This window comes from Notothenia coriiceps, unplaced genomic scaffold, assembly GCF_000735185.1.
Source record: "Notothenia coriiceps isolate Sejong01 unplaced genomic scaffold, NC01 NC01_scaffold00026320, whole genome shotgun sequence".
Classification (NCBI taxonomy): domain Eukaryota; kingdom Metazoa; phylum Chordata; class Actinopteri; order Perciformes; family Nototheniidae; genus Notothenia; species Notothenia coriiceps.
The window spans coordinates 8,925-29,758 of NW_011359021.1; the positions used below are offsets into that span (position 1 = coordinate 8,925).

Consider the following 20,834-nt stretch of genomic DNA (forward strand, 5'->3'; position numbering starts at 1 on the left):
TCATTTAGAAACGTGTATTACAATTAAATCACGGTCAAATATGTTCATTTTGTTGTAGTCGTAGCCCCCTTGCCAGCGATTCTCTCTCTAGTTTAGCATACTCAGCCCGGTTGTTGGCCCAGAAAGAACCACGATTTTGGAGAGCCAGAAAAACTGTGAAAAAGTACCTGCTAGCCGGAACGACCCCTCCTGTTCAATTCTAGTATTTTAAAGTCTCACTCGACCAGTTTGGGTTGCATACAGCACAAGTCTGTTATCAAACAGCAGATGGTCCAAATGATTTTAAAGTATTCAAATGGCACGTGTTTATAATGAACTGAGCCAGTGAGCAGTGTTGATGGCCGTGCGCCATCTTGGTAGGACGTGCATGTAAAGTGATGAGAGAGACACGAAGGGCCACTTTATCTCAATACTTGAAGTGAGACGCTTTCCTTTTCTCTGTCTGACTGTCACATAAGAAGAGCTGCAGTTGGTTTAAACTCGATTTCATTCAGTGAGCAAAGCTTTAATTGTCAGTACACCTGGAGATTGAAACAATATAATGCATCACATGTTTACCTCTCAGCTCCAGCTATTTTAGAAAGGAAAGCACATGTTCTACGACATTGAATACTTTAGTAAATACCCCACAGGTGAATGTCTGAAACTTCTCTGTGTCATAAAAACGGAGGTTTCTAAATGAGACGACTAAACGTCCTCACGCCAAACATTAGCCGCCTTTAGATTAGCGGTGGTGACGTGAAGTCATGTGACCGTGATGTAGTTCCTATCATTAGCTTTTTTCATTTGCCGATTGCATTTACGCTTCAAAAATTCCAATGGAAAAATGCCATTACTTTTTGTCGAAGGAGCCTTTTATAATACTAACTTCAAAAATACATCATCCCTCCACCTCTCTTTGCTTATTTCCCAAACCAATTACCTATTTCTTTAGACTGACAATAGCAGAAGTTGCCTGCTTTCATTAAAGGAATTGTATTATTGTTTTAGTAAGGTTTAATACACTAGAATAGATGACTTGCTGAAATACTACTCTCTTATGACCCTCCAGGTGGCGTTACTCCAGGAGACGGTGAGCAGGGAGTGTGAGGAGAGGGGGGGGCTGACGGCTGCTCTGTCTGAAGCTCAGGAGGAGCTCCTGGGGCTGCGATCCCCAGCGTCTCATCAGCACTCCCCCAGATCTCACCCCACAGGGAGACAAACTCCCCCGGGGTGCAGGCAGAGTCAGACCCGGGTGGTTCCTAATCGCTCTTTGAACTCCCCAAACACACTGCGACCCCCCCCTGCCGTCACAGACAAAGAGACAGGCCGGGGCACGGATAGAGGAGGGGCGGAGAGGAGCTTTGCGTGTTGGAAAAGTGGTGGGGAAAAAAGACGGGAGGGGACGCTGCCCAGACTGAAGCCAGCAGCACAGTGAAGACAGAATATAGGACATTAAAACATAAGGTCAGTTTAGAGAGGGAGAGGAAGACAGGGGAATAAATAAAGGACTGTTTGTGATTTAAATAGCTTTTCAAATAAAACACAATTGTAAGTATTTTCGAATTGTTGCTGTATTTTAACTGTGTTTTTATTCTTCCGTTAGAATTGAATAAAGCATGTGATTTAGGCAAATATCTACAGTTGCTGACAGGTGACAACGCGCTACAACGGCCCAAAACACTTCAAATAGCAGAAACACGCTGCAGCTTCAGAAACGATGCAAATATAAAAACACAAATGTGCCAGAACACATGCAAATGAAAAACATCTTCACCAACCGTAGATATCCCTCTGAATGCCTACTCTGAAAGTCACACACACACACACACACACACACACACACACACACACACACACACACACACACACACACACACACACACACACACACTTTAACCCACTGCTGGTAAACTCCCCGGACACACACTCTCTGACAGACATGCACTTGTTTTCTCACAACCTCCACTCACGCAGTCTCAGTGGCACGCACAGGATCCAACAGACACACATGTACACACACACACAGCTATGTCACAAGGGCAGGGCAGAAGGAGCATGACAGTACGTCCCCTGCTGCCACCCGTGGACACAAACAAAAGACAGGCAAACACAAAAGAAACTGTAAGGCAAGCACCCCCAGACACACACACACACACACACACACACACACACACACACACACACACACACACACACACCCCCCCCTCAGGCATTGTGTGTTATTGACATCATTCACTCCGTGCAAGGTCTTTCCATTCCTCTCTTCCTCTCCCTCTACATTTGGGATGAATTGGCATGATGGGAGAAATGCGTGAAGTGTGTGTGTTCAGCATGGAACTCATTTCCCCGCTCCCTGGCACACATGGAAAGCTTTTACTTTGACTTCCTCGTGTCCCCCTGCTTCCAACCCATCTGTGGGACAATGAGCGCAGAAAGGTGGGGCGATAATGATTTTATCCTGCCAACGTTTCCTGTTTTGCCAAAACACACACATATGGTTTATCTGCTTAAAAACCTGGAGAGGAATATCAAACAATCAACATGCGGCGCCATTAAAATCCAATGTTCTACTTGGAACATTTGGAAACATGTCAATTTTTTCCTCACTTTCAGTTATTTGCTGATAAATGTGCTTTTTTTATCAGTTGCATTCCTAATAAATCTCTCAATTAAAAACCCCCAGCCACCCATTTCTGGAGAAAAAAACAACAACACAGGTGGCATTTAAGTGTGCTTTGCAGCTGACATTTTGTTGCCTTCCTGTGTTTCACTGTGTGATTGTGTGTGGCCTTGTGTGTGTTTATTCATTGCACGAGACGTTGCCATGTGTGTGTCTCCAGTGAGTGATTATTTCTGTCCTCACAGCATCACATCGCTCACTTTTTACATTCAAGTCACGTCACTGAAGGACATCGATTATGTGGGCATCACAATGTAGTGTGTGTTCTGTGTGTGTGTTCTGTGTGTGCGTCTATATAAAGGAAGACATTGGATGAAGGTGAATGTTTGAATGTCCTAGTATAAGGGAGGTTAGTTTTCAATTTCATTTACTGCACCAAAAGTACATTTTTCTCATTACTTGAATATAAATCGAGTTATTTTACTAGCACTTGTTCATATTACACAATAAGAAGAACAAACTGAGCTGGAGAGTTTATTCTTGACCTTCGTAACAGCATATGGCAAAATAAGAATGCAGAGGTTGACTTACTAACCTTATTGAAAGTACTTTTCGTCCATTCTTGCCTTAGGAAAAACGCAAAAAATAATTAAAGCTAGGGTCGGATGTAACTATATATTTTACAATTTCTTTTGGTATTTGGTCAAATACATTACATCAGCCAATAAATCCAATGATCTGACAGAAAAGGTGGTGAATGGTCTGCAAAGGCTCAAATCCTTGTGTTCCCACCAGGAGTTACTCTCCCATACGGAGGGTGGAAAGAGGTGCCGCAGCACAGGCAGTATGAGAAAAATAAAGAGCTTTTTGAACATAAAAGCATGTAACATGTCACAGTTGAGGCACAAAATGTAAATATGAACCTGAACATTAGCATAATGGGGCCCTTAAAATAGAATAGACCTAATCATTGATGTTGCCAGCGTCTGTTTCAGACACATGCTGAACTTCTGACTGCTCCTCACGTTCTCCCAGCACATGAACCTCTGACCGATGATCTTTCCTTTTATACTTCCTCTCACCGTGACCTGCATTTCTGCTGTGTGTTTGAAGAGATAACCTCTTCCTATACCGTTGAGAGGCATTAACACACTCTGCCTGCTCATACTCTGCACATCAGTGTGTATGCTCTGACCACACACTCCTTCCGTCGCAAACCCCCTTCTCTCTCCATAAATCTGCCTCTTTGTCAATATTATTTTAATCTCTTTGGCCTTCTTTTATTATTCCACCTCTCTGACCCTGTAGCTGGAAAGGAATTCCCCCACAGCCTCTCCTCCTCAGCTTGATGTTCCTTCACCTTTGATTCAGTCATCTCTCTCTCTTCTCCCCCCTTCTGCTCTTTTTTCTGGGGCTTTTTCCTTTGCTCGTGCCCTTGCTTTGTAGCCCTTGACCTGGTGTCCTTCCTGGTGTGTGTGTCAGTGTTTTTTGAGGAAAAAGCGAAAATACTCATCCAATAATACTAAATATCATCAGGACAGTAACAACTCATCTGTGTACTACCAATGCCAATAGATGTTGGTTTATATCTTCCACAGTATTGCTGTGTTTAACAAATCTAGGTTATAGAGTGGTGCAGCAATGAGTCCTACATCCCTGAAATGACTTAGCGTCTTAACACTTTGAACACTTTGAGTTCCCTTGTCTCGGTGACAATGTTTGAACGTGTTTTTGGTTGTTGTTAGTCCGAAGTAAGGTCTGTGGTTAAAACAAGCTGAAGAGATTTTAATGTTTTGTTCTACGACTTAAAATACGTGGATATAAAAACAGCGGTTGCTAACAAGTGTCTAATGAGAATACGAAACGTCATCAAGCTAACATTAGCCACCTTTAGCTTAGCGGTTGTGACAGGAGGTCATGTGCTGGAGTTCATTTATAGCCTAATGTCAGCTTTTTACTTACAAAAATCATAGGATGGTGTTAATATGTGGATATTATCCTGCTGAACAAAACATGTGTTTGTTTCTACAATATACTGAAATCCAATGGAAAAATCACATTAGCCGCATTCAAACCAAGTACTTTGTTGTTTTATTTTGTGTTGCCATAAGTTAGTCTCTCTCCGTTGGTGCGCTGGGCTAATGCTGATGCTAATAATGCTAATGCGAGCAAATAAAATGGCTGCTTCACAAAACTTTTCAGAGTTTGACGGGGCGTGGTTTGGAATTCGCCCAGCCAATTAGAAATTGTTAGTGTGGCCGACACACCCACAAACCTTTTTCTCCCCAGGAATGTCCCTGCTCCTTAGCAGGAACTATCTGGGGGTGAAAAGGTTTGCGCAAACTAGGTTCTAGTTCCAGATCTTTTTGGTGTGAAAGTAAAATCCCAAGAACCATCGGAACTATTCCTGGGAAAAGTACTCCGGTGTGAAAGCGCCTATTGCTATAGATCGAGGGAGCCCTCGCGATGCTAAAATCCTCATTGGCCTACAAAAATATATCATCACTGCACCACTTTTTAGGAGCTTTGTGATATTGCACTTTGAGGTACATTCTTGACTGTTAGTTGCTAAATGTCTGTCTAATTGTAAAAAAAACTGACAGTTGACAATAACAGGAAGAAAGTGTTTAAAAGAATAAATAAACAAATTAACTAAACAATGACCAACATAGAGTCCTCTTACAACATTAACCAAACAAACCAAACAAACCCACGCACAAACATTCATATTTACACACACGTAAACACACATTTTGGAGTGTGATTTCCTCGCAGTAATTATCATAGCAGGGCAGGAATACACACGTGTCCTTGGGGAATCTATGCAACTTGCTCGTAAACACACAAACACTTAAGGAGTTGTGTGTGTGTGTGTGTGTGTGTGTGTGTGTGTGTACAACTAAGCCCTTGTTCGTCACAGGGCGTCCCTGAACGCCTCTCTCCTGCGTCGCTGTGGACGTTCCGGAATCCTGCCGTCCCGTGAGCCCTCCCACACCCCATAATTAGTGTCACCCCGGCAACGAGAGAAAAGAATGCTCAGTATTCTTGTCGTCCTGGTAACTGCGTAAGTGTGGAGGCCGGAGGTGCCGGCTGTACTGTAGGTGTTTAATGACGGGGACAATGAGACCTCAGTGTGTGTGTGTGTCTGTGTGTCTGTGTGTGTGAGAGAGAGTGAGTGAGTGAGGGGGGGTATCTGTCTGTGCCACAGAGCCTCAATCAGGGTATGAAAGTGGACCCTTATGCCATGTTTGCATGATTACAGCTATTGCTTACAACAGCTTTAGACACATATGACCTCAGGAACCATGGAGGGATTAAACTGTTAGGGGGACCCGGGGCAATCATTTGCTCCTAATGACCCCCCCATTTCCCCTATGTGAGTTGTGTCTGTTTTGTGATGTCGTCCCCTCTGAACACAGCAGAATACAACTCCACCTTATTTCCCTGTTGATCCAGTAAAAAAACGAGTATTTTTGTTGGAAAACTGGGGCAGGGGCTCAGGATTGCTGTGTGTGGGTTAGTTTGTTATGATTTAATAAAAAACCGTATGCAATGATGCAGTGTTGTGGTCAAATTATAAATCTCAAGCTGGGTCAATGTTTTGTTACACACAGTTTAATGAATCTTTGGATTTTTCAGGTTTTTTTTAGGTAAAGATGATTTAGTTGAAGTTTTTACCTCGAGCACATATTGTAAATAAACAATCTGAAAGGTTGAAATCACTGTGATGAAACTGCTAGTTGACACCACTTGGATTACATTAGATTCAACTTATTTTCATTCAACAAGTACAACGAAATGCAGTTTGCATCCGACCAGAGTCTAAAGAGTACAGTATCAGGTTACAGTATATTTCACAAATTGATTACAGTTGATAGAAAACATGAGGCAAGGTACAGACCAAATAGGAGAGGACTTGCTCTCTTTACCTATAAAGTCTATAAATAATTAATGTAAATATTTAAATAAACACATATCCCTAGGCGTACAACACATACAGAAATACATGCATTAGTATAGGCCCATAAGTCAGTTGGAGGCAGTTAAACTGGGTCAAACACTGCAGAGACTCGTGCTGCATCAACAAGGTCAGTGAACGTCTCAGGATAAACTAGACAGCCAGGTGCTTCAATTGGGGATCCTGATTATCGGAAACCTCAACTGGTGTGTCTCTGGTTCTCTCTGCTGTTCGGTTTAGAGTACTGCAAGGCTTCAGGCTATAACATCCTGTGGGCTGACAGAACTGAAACTGAACACAATGTTCTAACTGTTACTATGAACCTGCACCTTCTTGGACATGTCGAAAAAACGACAAAATCTTAAAATTAGGCCCATAATTTGTCTTAAAACAGGTAACCGTTCCCTACCTTCCTTGTTATCTGTATCTTTAAACGGTTGAACCGTAACATTACGAAGTAGATATCATTTATTTCCTATGAGTTGTGTTTGAATGACGCATGCTATACTGATTTCATAATCCTTACAAGCTGCTGCTCTGACTCCTTATTATTTCAAATGGCGGAAGGATATGTTCCATAAGTGAACAGTCAGGACTTTCCCGTAAAGTACGTCATCCATACCGTTGGTGGTGAGTCGCCTCCTTCTGGTGCCTTCACGTAACGTCGGAAATCTTAACAACGATAATACAAATGTCCAATTAGATATTTGTTTTGCCTACATTTTTCGTTAACCTTAACTGGAAGTGTATATGGCAATATTGCTATAAAATAACTAAATACAACTGAGCCTCCATTTAACAACAACCAACCACTTGTTTCCTAAAATTTGAAACAAAGTTTGAAACATGGTCAAACTTAGTTATTTTTATATTTTCTATAGTCTTTTTTATGGCTGCATGATCAGACGGTCTGTGATGTCTTACTATAGTCGTGAAACAGTTTTGGCCGGCCACTTTTTTATTTAAGTGTTTATTACTTATTCCTTGTCATCTAACATCTACTTCAGATGTGGGGAAACTGAGCTTTCGTTGAGCAATTGAAGGAAGCATTAGATCAGAAACATAAACAGCAAATATAAACATGATCTACAGTTAAAAAAAATACATGTATCCTAAAGAATACACAATATACAAAATTCTGAATACATGAATGTTTTGTTAAACACTACAGCAACAGAAAAATAGACATATACTACAGAAGCAGAAACATTTCAACCATCTTTGATGCAAATATTGCTGCATATTTTACGTGATTATAGTTTTCTTAAAAGACAAATAAGGTAAGGTAACCTATTTGGCAATAAACCAGTTTCTGATTCTGATCCTGACACATATACATAGTATATAAATCACAGGTGTGCATCATACAGTATAATACACTGTAGTTTGTCATATACATTTGGTGTAAATACTTGTCTTTATTATTTTTCAATGCTAAATAGTTTCTTAAAAATTCTAATAATGGTTTTTGTCAATAATTTCTGTAACATGATTTTGTTTTATAATAACTGTAGATATATTTTTGTTTACTTTATTCCACCTTTTAAATATGTTATGCCTGAAAACACTTAAAATATATATAATAATTTCCCAATTTGGGATCCATAAAGTATCTTTCTATCCATCTAATGCATTTTGTAAATTGTGTAACTACTATCTTTAATATTTGTATGCATGCATCATAATTAATTTTAACTATCTGTGGGTCTTTACTTGCTGTAACAATGTCCATTTCTCCTCTGTGGGCCGAATAAAGGAATTCTGATACTGAACTCTCTGCTCTATAGCTGCTTAAAATCACACTGTGCATTTTACATGTATATATTCAGTTTATTGTTTAATATTCCATCCCTCACATACTTATGTATATATAATAACTTACTTTATATTTTGTTATTGTTAATTTGTAACTTCAACATGTATATTTTCTACTTTCTTGTTTATTTCTAGTCTTTTTCATTTGTATTGTACAATGCCATGTCTTTTATTCTGCTGTAACACAACACATACTGTACATTTCCCAAATTGGGATCAATAAAGTGCTATCTTGTCTTATTAAGGAACTATTTTACCACCGCGGATGCACAAACACACGTTGCCTCTTCACGTGACATTGACGTCACGGCGCTTTCTCTGTCTCCCTGCTCCGCCGTCGCTCCGCTCGTCGAGGCCGGAGGATTTTGTGTTATCCGCTTTAACTGCTGTGTTTTTTCTCGGGTGAACATGGCCGCGGGTCCCCTCTCTGTGTCCTCCAATGCGTCCACGAACAACGATGGCATCCTCATCGGTGACAAAGTCTACTCGGAGGTGTACCTGACGATCGACAACTCTCTGATCCCCGAGGAGAGTCTCTCCCCGACGCCCTCGATGCTGGACGGCCTCGACCTGAACACCGAGACCGACCTCCGTATCCTGGGCTGTGAACTCATCCAGTCTGCGGGCATCCTGCTCAGACTCCCACAGGTAAACATATTAAATAACATGATTCAACCTCTTATTATCACACGCGGTGTTACACTTGTTTTATTTACTAAACACGGCCCTGCCTGACTGTTAGCTAATGTTAGCTTATTAACGTTAGCGTGGTGTAGTCAAAATGGCGGCGGTCCATTGTGCAAGGTTAAGATAAAAATAAGAAATACTGTTTTTTCCGTTAAAGCAGCATGTTAAAACAAAGGCCTTACAAACAATTTGCAAACAAATTAAAGGTTGAAAATAAACAAATGTAAGCATCACAAAATAGATAATAAAACAAAATTAAAATATATACAATAAGTTGACTAAGATAGAATCTGTACTGACAAATAACCACTATGATGGGTCACATTACACTAACACCATTTTAAAACTAGGATATTAGGTAGATATAAGGTTAGGCCTCTAGTTTATTAGGCCAGGTTACACAAGAAGACTCAGTTCAGAAGTCATATTTGTGTGTATTTTTCTCTCTTCAGGTGGCAATGGCAACCGGACAGGTTCTGTTTCATCGTTTTTTCTACTCCAAGTCCTTCGTCAAACACAGTTTTGAGGTAAGATTGGTTTAAATGGCTCAACATCCGGCCGGTGTTAGCTAGCTACTGTTAGCTTAGCATAACGTTATGGCAACGTTCGTGGCAGCCATGTTGTCGAAAGCGGTTTTTGAACTGTAAGACAAAGAGGTGACGAGGGCTGAACTGTGTATCAATAATAATATGCAAACGCTGCAGTAACTGAATAATACGACAGTAATGGGGCGTTTTTACAAGTATTACAACGTTATTGTAGATTCAAACGGTCGTTGGCTTCCTAAAAGGCTGTATTGCTATATGTACTGTAGCTGCAGTCTATGCCATTTTAAAAATAGTGGTATAATAAGAATTAGAAATGTCTTAAAAATTGAATAAAATAAACATTTAAAGCAAAAATATACATATTTACAGTATTAAAGACATACCCAGAAGAGTATCTTAGAAAACTCTCTAATACCAATCCACTAGAGGCAGAAACATATAAACACAATGTACTATATACTTTACAAAACATTGTGCACCATAGAATACAAATATATATATACACAAACCTAAAGAGCTGTTTTTAGAACTGATCCCAATGCATAAATCTTCCATGACATGTAATTTGTTAGACGCTTTTATCCAGTATCCAAAGCGACTTACATACATTCAGTACTGTCGGCAATCCCCACAGGGGCAATTTGGGGTGAAGTGGCTTGCCCAGGGACACAGCGACATGCTGACTGCAGTGGGACTCGAGCTTGCTATACCCTGATTCGAAGTCCAGCACACTATACACTAAGCGACAGCCTCCCGTCATATCAGCCCGAAATATTATGGCAAAAGGGTCTTGTATTTTATGGTATTTTCCAGATAAACGAAACAAGGAAACAAATAAATGTTAAAATCCAGTAAGAGTATAGTGTTTACCTTTTGATACAGTAGCCTTCACCCCAGAGAAAAATGTCAGTACAGGGTCATGTATACAACTAGACTTATCTTGATTTAAGCTCACCGTGCTCTCAGATAACCGGCTACTGCTACAAAAACAATATTTACCCAGAGACAATAAAATAGTAGTTAAATATAGGATGGAACTTAATTTATCCCCGTGGGGAAATTCAGGAGTTTAATCGGAACAAACAAGTAAAATGCTATACTGTTTGTTAAAGGCCCTTACCTACGTTTGTTCACATCTATTGGCCGTGTGAGGGCACCCCATCACTGAATGCAGGTCTTCAGTTATTGAACCCTTTCTTCCAATTTTTTTTTGCTTCACTCATCTTCTTTCCAGATTGTTGCTATGGCTTGTATCAACTTGGCCTCCAAGATTGAGGAAGCACCCAGACGAATACGAGACGTCATCAATGTTTTCCACCATTTGAGACAGAGCCGAGGCAAAAAGTAAGTATCGACAATGACAAATAAAAACAGTTGTTACATTGAACACTTTGCATTTCTTTAATCTAATAATATGATGTGTTTGTGCTGTGAAAGTGCTCTTCTGTTATCTATGTGCTCTAAACCATTTTTAAAACTTTTCAGTTTCCACTTCACTGGTAGTTACAGAAGTGTAATAACTCGACATATAACAGCTGCGATTGACAATACACTGAAATTGATACCTCGACAAATTCACATAAACAATTGGCGTGCATTTTAAACACTAGAAGACAAGGCACCGCTGCTTTATGTGCGCGGTCCTTCGTCTTCGTAGAAATCTGTTCATGTCAAAACTCTAGACGCTGGCATTAACTTGGCTTCTTTTTTCCCTTGCAACCAACTAACAGCGACCAGCTACATTTACCAAAGCCTGGGTGATGTGGAATGGTACGTAAGATGAAGCAGTCGGCATGACAACCATGATGCAAGGGGGTCTCCTTCCCCCAAGGGCCAGCCCCACCCCCTCCTGTGGGAGACAGCACTGGGATCGGGGAAGACAGGTTGGCCGAAGGTCCTTGGCCCCCGGGGCGCCTTGAGGACTCCTGTGGTTCACTCTTAAGCTTTGGGTATCAGTCCGTCAATCTGCGGACCCCTGGGTAACGTAGTCTTCTTCCCTGACTGCTCCTCACTGTGCATTTTGTTTGTGCTTCAAGAGTAAAATCCCATTCACCAACTGTTACCCATGGCTTTAATAGAAATATCACCTTGTTTGATGAAGTAAATATCTGGATCCTTGTAGTCCATGTGATCCGGTTTAGCACTGTAGCTTTAAGAGTAAGACATTATATAAATAGTGGCTTTGTATTGGCATTAAAGTAAGGGTACCAGTGTGGTGCACTTGTAGTGAGTTTGTTGATTGGATGTGTCATGTTGAGTAACTGGCATCACACAGATTATTGTTACCATGCATGGTGGTTTGTAGCATGACGTTAAGTTTTTTGCTATTTCAGACCTCAACATATCTTTGACTCTGATAAGTGGATAAATGACTTCCCACAAGTGTTGGAAGTGTTAGATCAATGCCACTCACGTTTTAAAGTTAAGATTTTCTGTCGCTGTGCTTGAAGTCATAAATATGACATAATGTAGGATTCTGATAGTTCATTTTAAGAAGGCAGACACGCAGCATGTGAGCAGACTTACGATCAGAATACATCTTCACTTAGGTTTAGAAAGCTGAGTTTGCTTTATTTATTTCTTGATCTGTTTGTCTGCATCAGTAGAATTTTTGAAATGATCTGTGTTTAACCAGCAGATGTTTTGTAGGTTAGCTTAATATCGCTTGCAGTGAAGAGGAAATGTAGTCATACAACTAAGAAAACTGTACTTTAGATAGTTACTTCTTAACATCTGGAGATCTTGCTTTACTATTAACAAAAGTCAAGTAGGAAGTGTCTTTGATGAGATGTTAGAATATGTAATACGTTTTCTAAATCTCATTATAATAGTTGTGTTTTGAAGATTGTGAATTGTTTTGCACGTTACTGAAGTGGTGATGTTGTCGTTGGCGTGAGTTGATATTTCTATTGAAGCTGTGACACAGGGTGAATGAGGTCGAGGACTGTCAACAAATCCCATAATGCTTTCACTGGAACCACAGGAGTCCGCAAACCCCAGCAGACTGTCAGGCACGCATACAGTTAGACCTGTTGCTTTAAGTTGGTTGAAAAGAGAAAAAAGAGAGAGAGAAAAGAGTACAAGACATCAAAAGGGCACTTTCCTTTCTTTTATTTTTATTTCCAAAGGGGGAAACATTATTTTATTTTGATTCCTTTTATAAACCAGGGCTCCAAGTTCTTTGATACTTGATCAGAACTACATAAATACCAAAAACCAAGTCATCAAAGGGGAGCGGCGGATCCTGAAGGAGCTGGGCTTCTGTGTGCATGTCAAGCATCCTCACAAGGTGAGTTTAACACACTTATATTAGGGCTGTGCAATTAATTGTATTTTAATCTCGATTTTGGCTTCCAACGATTACGAAAACATAATGTAAATTAAAAAAAATGGATAATCGTTTTTAATAATCGTGATATCAAATATTGACCAAAAATAATCGTGATTATGATTTTTGCCATAATCGCACAGCCCACACTTATACATTTAAATTGTGCAGTTTCGCTATAGCAGCTTCCCCTTCTGATGCAACCACACAGGAAGCAGCTTTAGCAGACTTGCCTCACTTCTCAAAGCAGGCACATGTGGTGGTTTCTTACGTGTGATTTATTTTTTGATTCCAGATTATCGTCATGTACCTTCAAGTCCTGGACTGTGAGAAGAACCAGACTCTGGTCCAGACCGCCTGGTAAGTTCCTCCCTTGTTCTGCACTGACCTTCCCCCACAGCAGCAACCTGTGTCATGTCTGCAAGAAGTGCCACCAGACCTGGGCTAAAAATTAAAGTTGAACATGTAACAAATGGTTGACTCGCTTGAAGAGCACTTGATTAATGCTGGGATCCTGGGAGACTCCCTTAAGTGGAACCAACACCTGTCAGATAAGTGATTCTCACGGGCCCCTGTGTTTTTAAGCACACATTTGAAAAGCCTTCAACAACCATTTTGCCCAGGTCTGACTGCGACGTTACCTCACTCCATTTTAACCCTTCCACCTATTTTTTTTCTTATGAAGCAATGTGTTTAAACCTGCTGCGTGTCTCTGTCTGCCTTTACATGGCTTTGCTGTAAAGTCTGTTTTTGATTTGCGCTGCCCGCCGGGGAACTTGGTTTAACTTTGTCCTTTCTCTCTACTCTTTGATTAAAGGGTAGACCATGCTGGTAAGTCACATAAAGAACCTCTGAACTCTGCCTCCTCCAACCACATGACCTCAGGAAGCTCCCCCCATTGGCTGGCTGCCTCTCTCCTGACAGCCAATCCCAATTCCGAGATTCACTGAAGGGGGCGGGCGAACCTTTCCCAACAGCCAACATCGTCTTGTTTTCTCTTGGGTGTCCAAAAGGATTTGTATTTTTTTGGTCTTGCTAAAACAAGGTTTTAACTGTAATACCTGCTATTGCCAAGTAGCTACATATTTATCTATATTCTGACTTTTTTATAGTTTACTTGCATCTAGCAATGAAGTAAACTTCAGCAGAATATCTTTTTTTGAGTAGTTAACCTGCCTGTTTTATTTTTTTAATATTAACAGTAGTTTACTGTGCTCTGTCCCCAACTGACGTGGTGTTCAGACATGTCTGTCTTGCAGGTTTTGCCTCCAAGGACCTGTCTCACCCACGCGGGCGTGAGACTCCAGCGGCCGGGTTATCTTTAGTGATGTTGACATGGCAGTTTCTCAGTGAGCTGCCACAGTGCAGGTCAGGTGACTTAATGCAGGCAGGTTAGACAGGAAGTAATCCCTGAGTGGCAGGTTTTCCTTGAGTAGTCGAGGCAAGCATCCAGCGGAGAGATCACATTTACTTTGCCTGTGTGTATATTGACACACACAGATGCTTCACTGCTTTCTGATCAGTTGTATTTCCCCTGGTTGTGGGTCCTTTTGATAATTAAGTGGGATCAGTGTCAGGTTTCCGGGGTTCTACCATCATGTTTCTGTATTTTTGTTTTTTGGACTTCTATGTTTCCCGAGGACATAGATGCTCACACCACCCTGTTCTGTCCTAATTCACATCCTGGCCATTTTGTCTGTCCTAATGCTCTCCCCATGGCTAATCTAATTTACCCATTCACACGTAATCTGTTCTACAGCACAGACTTCACTCAGCCTCAGTACTGGGCATGGATTGCCATTCCTAATTTATTTTAAAATCAGTCACAGAGGAAACGGAGCTGCAGTGAAATATGATCAGTGGATGGATATCATTTAAGCTAAAGGAAGTTTCAGTTTAACCTTATCAATGTGTAAGAGGCAATCAGACATCACACCAGTGTTGCATCATGTGACTACATCACAGGCCACTGACTCATGTCCCCACACATGCTGTCTCACTGTTCCTCACATAGAACAATGTGAACGTGCATTCTCCATGAATGTGTTGCATCCGTTTGCCTGCATGTCCACAACCCATCCCTCCCTGTCCCTTTGCAAGGCATGTGTCATCGTCTCAATCATTAGTCTAACTCTAGCTGCTCTAAAGGTCATTGTGTGGTTGTACAAAAAAAGGGTCTTGGCGGGTCTTCTGTAGATTCCTCCCCATTTGTGTCTTCATGCTTTTCCTGTGACATACAGCACTCCCATGGATGCCCCAGAGAGAGAAATGGACAAAGTTAAATGAAAAAGTTCAGAATGCATACCGCAATTTCCGCAATCCTGATTAATTTGCCGCTGCTGCTAGTGCATGCAATTGTCAAATCTACCGAATCGAAATCAGAAAACACAAAGGAAATGAAGGATTTGGCACTAATTGACAAGACACGTAGCAGATCTGTTGACCTTAAGTAACAGCTGAACATGTGATGCGTACAGAGTGCCACAGTGACGCGCCCTAAAACCCGCAAGTGAGTTAGCATTTTATCACTTCCGGTTCCTTCGTCAAAAAGCAAAGAGATTTCTCTAGGATTTAGGAAAATAGCTGGAAATAAGGTCTGTGGTTGAGACGGGTCACGTTTTGTTCTACGACATTAAATAAATCAGCGGTGTCTGAAAAACGATGGTTGTTACCAAGTGGCTGAATAGGACTACAGAAGTTGTCGAGGCCGTTGTACGTCATTACGCCAAACATGTAAACACTCCCGCTAAGTTTGTTTGCCCGGTTCTGCTTGAAAGCAAGTACCTGCGTCCTGCAGACTGTTAAAACAAACGCTTCAACTTGTACAATTTAAGTAACAATCTGTTTAAGTATTTTAGATTGTAACAATCTTAAGTTGGCGTGACGTTGAAGCTGCTGTAGTTCTTTTATAGCATCACGTTAGCATTTTGCTTCTGGCGATAAGATTTATGATTAGAAAATTATAAAAGGATGAGACATGTGGAGATTATCCGGCTGAACAAAAGGTGATTAGTCTCTTAAATGTTTCACCCACAGACCTTATTTCAGCTATTTCCAAACTCCTATGGAGAAATTGCATTGGTTTTTGTCGAAGGAACCGGAAGGAGTTTACTTCTGGGTTTTAGGACGCGTCACTGCGGCTCTCTATAGAAACATGTGGGTGAGCGGTGGCTCTGTGTGGAGAAGATGCTATGTGTTTGTTTCTATGTGTTGTTTTTGCCTCCATAGGAATTACATGAATGACACCCTGAGGACTAATGTGTTTGTGAGATTCCAAGCCGAGACCATCGCCTGTGCCTGCATCTTCCTCGCTGCTCGAGCCCTGCAGGTACACACACACGTCTTCCTGAGTCCTTGCCATCGATGCTTCTTTCATAATCACATCCAGTGAAGTGTTTAACTGTTGTTGATGTTTCTCTCAGATACCTCTGCCAACCAGACCCAGCTGGTACCTGCTGTTTGGAGCCAGTGAGGACGATGTTAAAGAAGTCTGTCTCACCACCCTCAGACTCTACACCAGGAAGAAGGTATGACATCATGTAGCGCTGCGACCCAGCACCTGAGATTACTTCCAAAAAGTTGTTCACGTTCTCAATTTTTTACGTTTAGCGTTATATTTGTTCGGCACACACGTGTCCCGAACCGAAGGGCCCATACCAAATATTTTTGGCACGAGTACGTATACCGTTGCACCCTTACTATGTAACACTTCTATTGGCTAGTGCTCCAACACATTGTGTGTGTGATAGGTGAAGGAAGGGACAGGTCCAGCTTAATGTAGAAAGATGTCCCAATGGGGACAGTCAAATCCTGTTCTCTGTGCTAAGCTGTAATTGACACTTACACTAGACTTCTTCACTGTGTGCCTAGGGGAGAACCTGTTAGCATCAGACCTGTTAGCATCAGAGTGCTAACCCTGCTGTCTCAGTGTTTGTGTAAACTGACGCTGTGATTTCTCCCCAGCCTAACCTGGACCAGCTGGAGAAGGAGGTGGACCGGAGGAAGGTATATCTGGCCGAGGCTAAGCTGAAGCTTAAAGGTCTGAACCCTGACGGGACCCCCGCCCTGTCCACGATGGGCGGCTTCTCTCCCGCCTCCAAGCCCTGCTCCCCCGCAGTGAAGCTCGAGGAGAAGTCCCCGAACCCCCAGACGCTCAAAACAGTGAAGAAGGACCCCGACGGCCGGAGTCAGGCCAACAAGAGTCCACACAACGGGTGAGGAAATAACACAACATTTCAGCGTTAGTCCATTTTTTGTTTCAGCCCAAGAGCTGTTCCTTAAAGCCACTTATCTAACAGTTTATTTTTCTCTTTTCTTTTTAATTACATAAGCCTTATCTTTTATTTTCCAGCTTAAGGAAAGATGTGAAGATCGGGAGGAACAGCAGGAGCGGAAGTCGATCTCGTTCAAGAACACGATCCAGATCTAGATCCCGCTCTCCACGCAGACAGTAAGATCACGTTATATGTAAAAGGTCTTTGGTGTACCGGTCCTTTGTGAACGTCTGGAACATAGTGACATCACTACGTAACACTTTGAACTCTCTTAACTGTCTTCTTCTTTCCTCCACAGCTACAACAGCAGACGCAGTCGCTCAGGTACCTACAGCTCTCGCTCACGTTCCCGCTCTCACAGTCGCAGTCCATCGCCTCGGCGACACCCGCCCTCTCCCCTCCTCCCCCACCTCAAGTCCAAGTCCGGCCACCATGGCAACAGCGACTCCTCCAAACCTAGCGGTCGCCACAGCAACAGTGGTGGTGGCGGCAGCAGCGGGGGGTCGGCTCACAAGAAGAAGCGCACGCATTCCCGCTCGAGATCCCGCTCGCCCGCCGCCAAAGTGGAGCGGGAGAGAGAAAGGGAGAGGGAGCGCGAGAGAGAGAGAGAACGCGGCTCGTTCGACCTTACCTCGAAGAAACACAAACACGAGCGGGGAGGAGGCGGTCACCGTGGCGACAGGAGGGAGAGGGAGAGGTCCCGGTCGTACGACAGGGAGAGAGAGAGGGAGCGCGGCCACAAGAGCAAACACCACAGCAGCAGTAGCCACTCAGGACACAGCCGCCATCGCCGCTGACAACACACAGCACACACACACACACACACACACACTCACACACACACGGGCTAGCTCTAGGGCTGATGGTCACTTAACTATTTGCAGTTATACTCAAAGTGAATCAGATCCGGCGTGCTCCCTGAAGAATGTTGAATACAGTTGATTGTCTCAAATATCAGTGTGACTCCTGCAGACGGTGTGCAAGTTGTTCCGAAGGTTATGTCTATGGACGTGAACCAATCAGGAGTTCTTTAGCGTTGGTCATAAAAGAACTTGCACACACTGCAGCGGTCAAAGCCAAATGCAGTTGAGAGAACATGCCTAGTGTGGTTTTATTTGAGTATATCACCAGCTTAATGCCATCATGTTGGTCGTCTGGGTTATCCTGAAAATTACCGTAAAATGTAAACTACATGAGAAAATCTTGATTTATTTTTGGCCCTAGCATTTAAGATTCAGTTTCATGTAAATGTTATCATTAAATTGTAAAGTCGGAGTTATCTAAATTCAAATGAACACAGATTCTGCATGTACAAATGTCTGTGACTGTTCATTTGTCTTCTACACAGCCGCACACCTGTAGCTGATATTTAGCAGAAGGGTGTGTGTGCTATTGAGTGTGTGTGTGTGTGCTATTGAGTGTGTGTGTGTGTGTGTGAGAGAGAGAGAGAGAGAGAGAGGAACCCACCCAGCGTTAAGTCGACTGTTTCAAGCCTTGTATCACCGCAGTGACATCAGTCCCAGACCTGTCGCCGTCGTCCACTCCACACATTTTAGGTTTTTCTTAATTTTCCCCATCATACCTCCACACACCACTACCATCTCTAGCCTACCCTTACGTTCTTAGTTTTACATGTAAAGTTATGGACTTTGGGGTTAACGAAACTTATTTACAGTGTAAAGAAGGATCGATATCTGCTGACGAAATGTGAACGCTTTGATTTATAAAAGCGAGCTGCTCAGTGGAACCGTTGAATGAACAAATGTAAAAAAAATAAAGCCGCTCATTCAGGAAAGATCAATATGTTTGCACATTAAGGGGCTGGTGGGCGAGTGGTTTTTCTTTTTTGGACAGATGTGTTACTAAAGCTGTGTTTTGTAAAGTTAAAATAAATCTTTTTTCTTTTTTTTTTACAGCAGGAGATGCAGACTTAATTCAAATTTTAGGGTTGTCAATTTGTTACACTGGTTTTAGTCTGCACGTGTTCATGTCCAATTTTTATTCAATAATAAATGAGTTATGCCACTGAATTGTACGGTCTTTATTTGTCGCGAAATGAATGGTATCGACTAAACTTATTTTACTTGTACCTTATTTAGTGAGACGATCACAGACTTCAGAACCAGAATACCTTTATTAGTCCCACAGAGGGGACATTTACATTGTTACAGCAGAAAAGAGCCGAAGACAGCTTAAGGTAGGTAAGAATGGAGAAACCAGCTCGAGTGCGCTAGAATTTGAAAGTACGCAACTGAAAAAAATCTGCCCATTCCTTCAGACTTCCTTACAGAGCAGGGGTGTCAAACTCAAATACACAGTGGGCCAAAATAAAAGTCTACTCTTCGAGGGCCGGACTGGTTCAATGTTTATTGCAAAACGTATTGAAATGAACGTATTGCACATGTTAAACCTGGAACTAACAAATCTTAAATAATTGCCTATAAAAACATTAAACAATCTGTTGCATTCATTTCTTATGGCTCTATCTGCAGCTTTTCCTCAGTCATTTCTTATGATTACATTTTTCCACAGGCCAACAACAGCTTCAAAAAAACTTCCCCTCAAAGAAAAATCAAACATGTCCTGTTGTCGCAAGAAAAAAAAGTGCAGAAGGAAACATCCATTAAACTCAGTGTGCTGCTCTGTGATGCTAGTTCAGATACTTGGCATCTCATCTTGGGTGCAAGGTCATCAATGTTTGGGCTCAGGCTCTGAGCTGAGGAGACCCTCAGGATGGAGTGAAGGTGTGCGTGCAATATACCGGCGGGCCAGATCTAATAGGAATTAGAAATTAAATCCACCAAGGGCCGAATTTGGCCCCCGGGCCTTGAGTTACACACAGGTGGCCTACAGTAAATACTCTTCTTCTTTTAGGATGATTAATGCTAAAAATGAATAGTTAAAATAAAATCTGAATACGTCTTTCTAGCCTTTGCTTGTTCACATTTAGGGTTTTACGTTTGAGTGCCTTGGTGAGTTGTTTGTGTACATATATTTAGAAATGTTAATAGCATCCACTCTGTAGCGAATTACCTTTTTTCCTGTTCATTTTAATACATTTCAGTACATCACTACTCAGATGAATAATTTGTTTAAATGTTATTTCCAGTGCAGTGAGGTTGCTCTGAAGTGTGTTTTTTATGTTTCTGCAGGAAATATATATTTGCCATTCAACGTTTTAATGATATAAACAAAATGATCATGCCCATATTTGTTTAAAAGCTTTGCCTTGTGTAATGCAGGTTTACAGGATTAAACAACAGTAAACACATGTAGTGTGTTGTCATGGATTATTAATATCCTGATTTATATAACATTTTATTCCTAAAAACATATTTTGTATGGCTGTTGAGTGTTTTATAATTTATTTAGTGATAAAGAGCTATCTAACATTCAGTAAACACTGTGGCACGGATTATTAAGGCAACACATGTCTGCCCTGTTAGCCTTAGCATTGAGGATTTTGTTGTGTAACTGTTACCTTCCACTAGCTAACAATCTTAATCAAAACAACTACAGCTTCTAGCTAACTAACTTTGACTGCCAGCAAACAAACTTTGTTTACTAGCAAACAAACTACAGCTTCTAGCTAATGTTAAATATGTTCTTTGTTCTCGCGTCC

At 41.6% G+C, this 20,834-nt stretch overlaps 2 protein-coding genes across 3 annotated transcripts in view; both read left to right on the top strand.

Annotated features, from left to right (window-relative positions):
• Nucleotides 1–1,481, top strand: part of LOC104956761 (leucine-, glutamate- and lysine-rich protein 1) — a 5,734-nt gene extending 4,253 nt beyond the window's left edge. The window contains exon 2 of the mRNA XM_010784291.1: nt 1,052–1,481. Within this exon, the coding sequence (XP_010782593.1) occupies nt 1,052–1,417 (366 nt within the window). The 3' untranslated portion in view covers nt 1,418–1,481. The remainder of the gene's footprint in view (nt 1–1,051) is intronic.
• A 7,188-nt stretch (nt 1,482–8,669) lies between these two features.
• Nucleotides 8,670–19,242, top strand: ccnl1a (cyclin L1a). Of its 2 annotated transcripts, XM_010784294.1 has the most exons (11): nt 8,670–9,023; nt 9,515–9,589; nt 10,845–10,954; nt 12,779–12,899; nt 13,234–13,298; nt 16,167–16,266; nt 16,361–16,465; nt 16,902–17,152; nt 17,290–17,388; nt 17,511–17,536; nt 19,129–19,242. In XM_010784294.1, the coding sequence occupies exons 1-11, from the start codon at nt 8,784–8,786 to the stop codon at nt 19,239–19,241; spliced, it is 1,305 nt and encodes a 434-aa protein (XP_010782596.1). In that variant the 5' UTR covers nt 8,670–8,783; the 3' UTR covers nt 19,242. The 2 variants fall into 2 exon arrangements, with proteins under 2 accessions (XP_010782596.1, XP_010782595.1); XM_010784293.1 differs by lacking the exon at nt 19,129–19,242 and having other exon boundaries at nt 8,671–9,023; nt 17,511–18,965.
• Nucleotides 19,243–20,834: the final 1,592 nt, after the last annotated feature.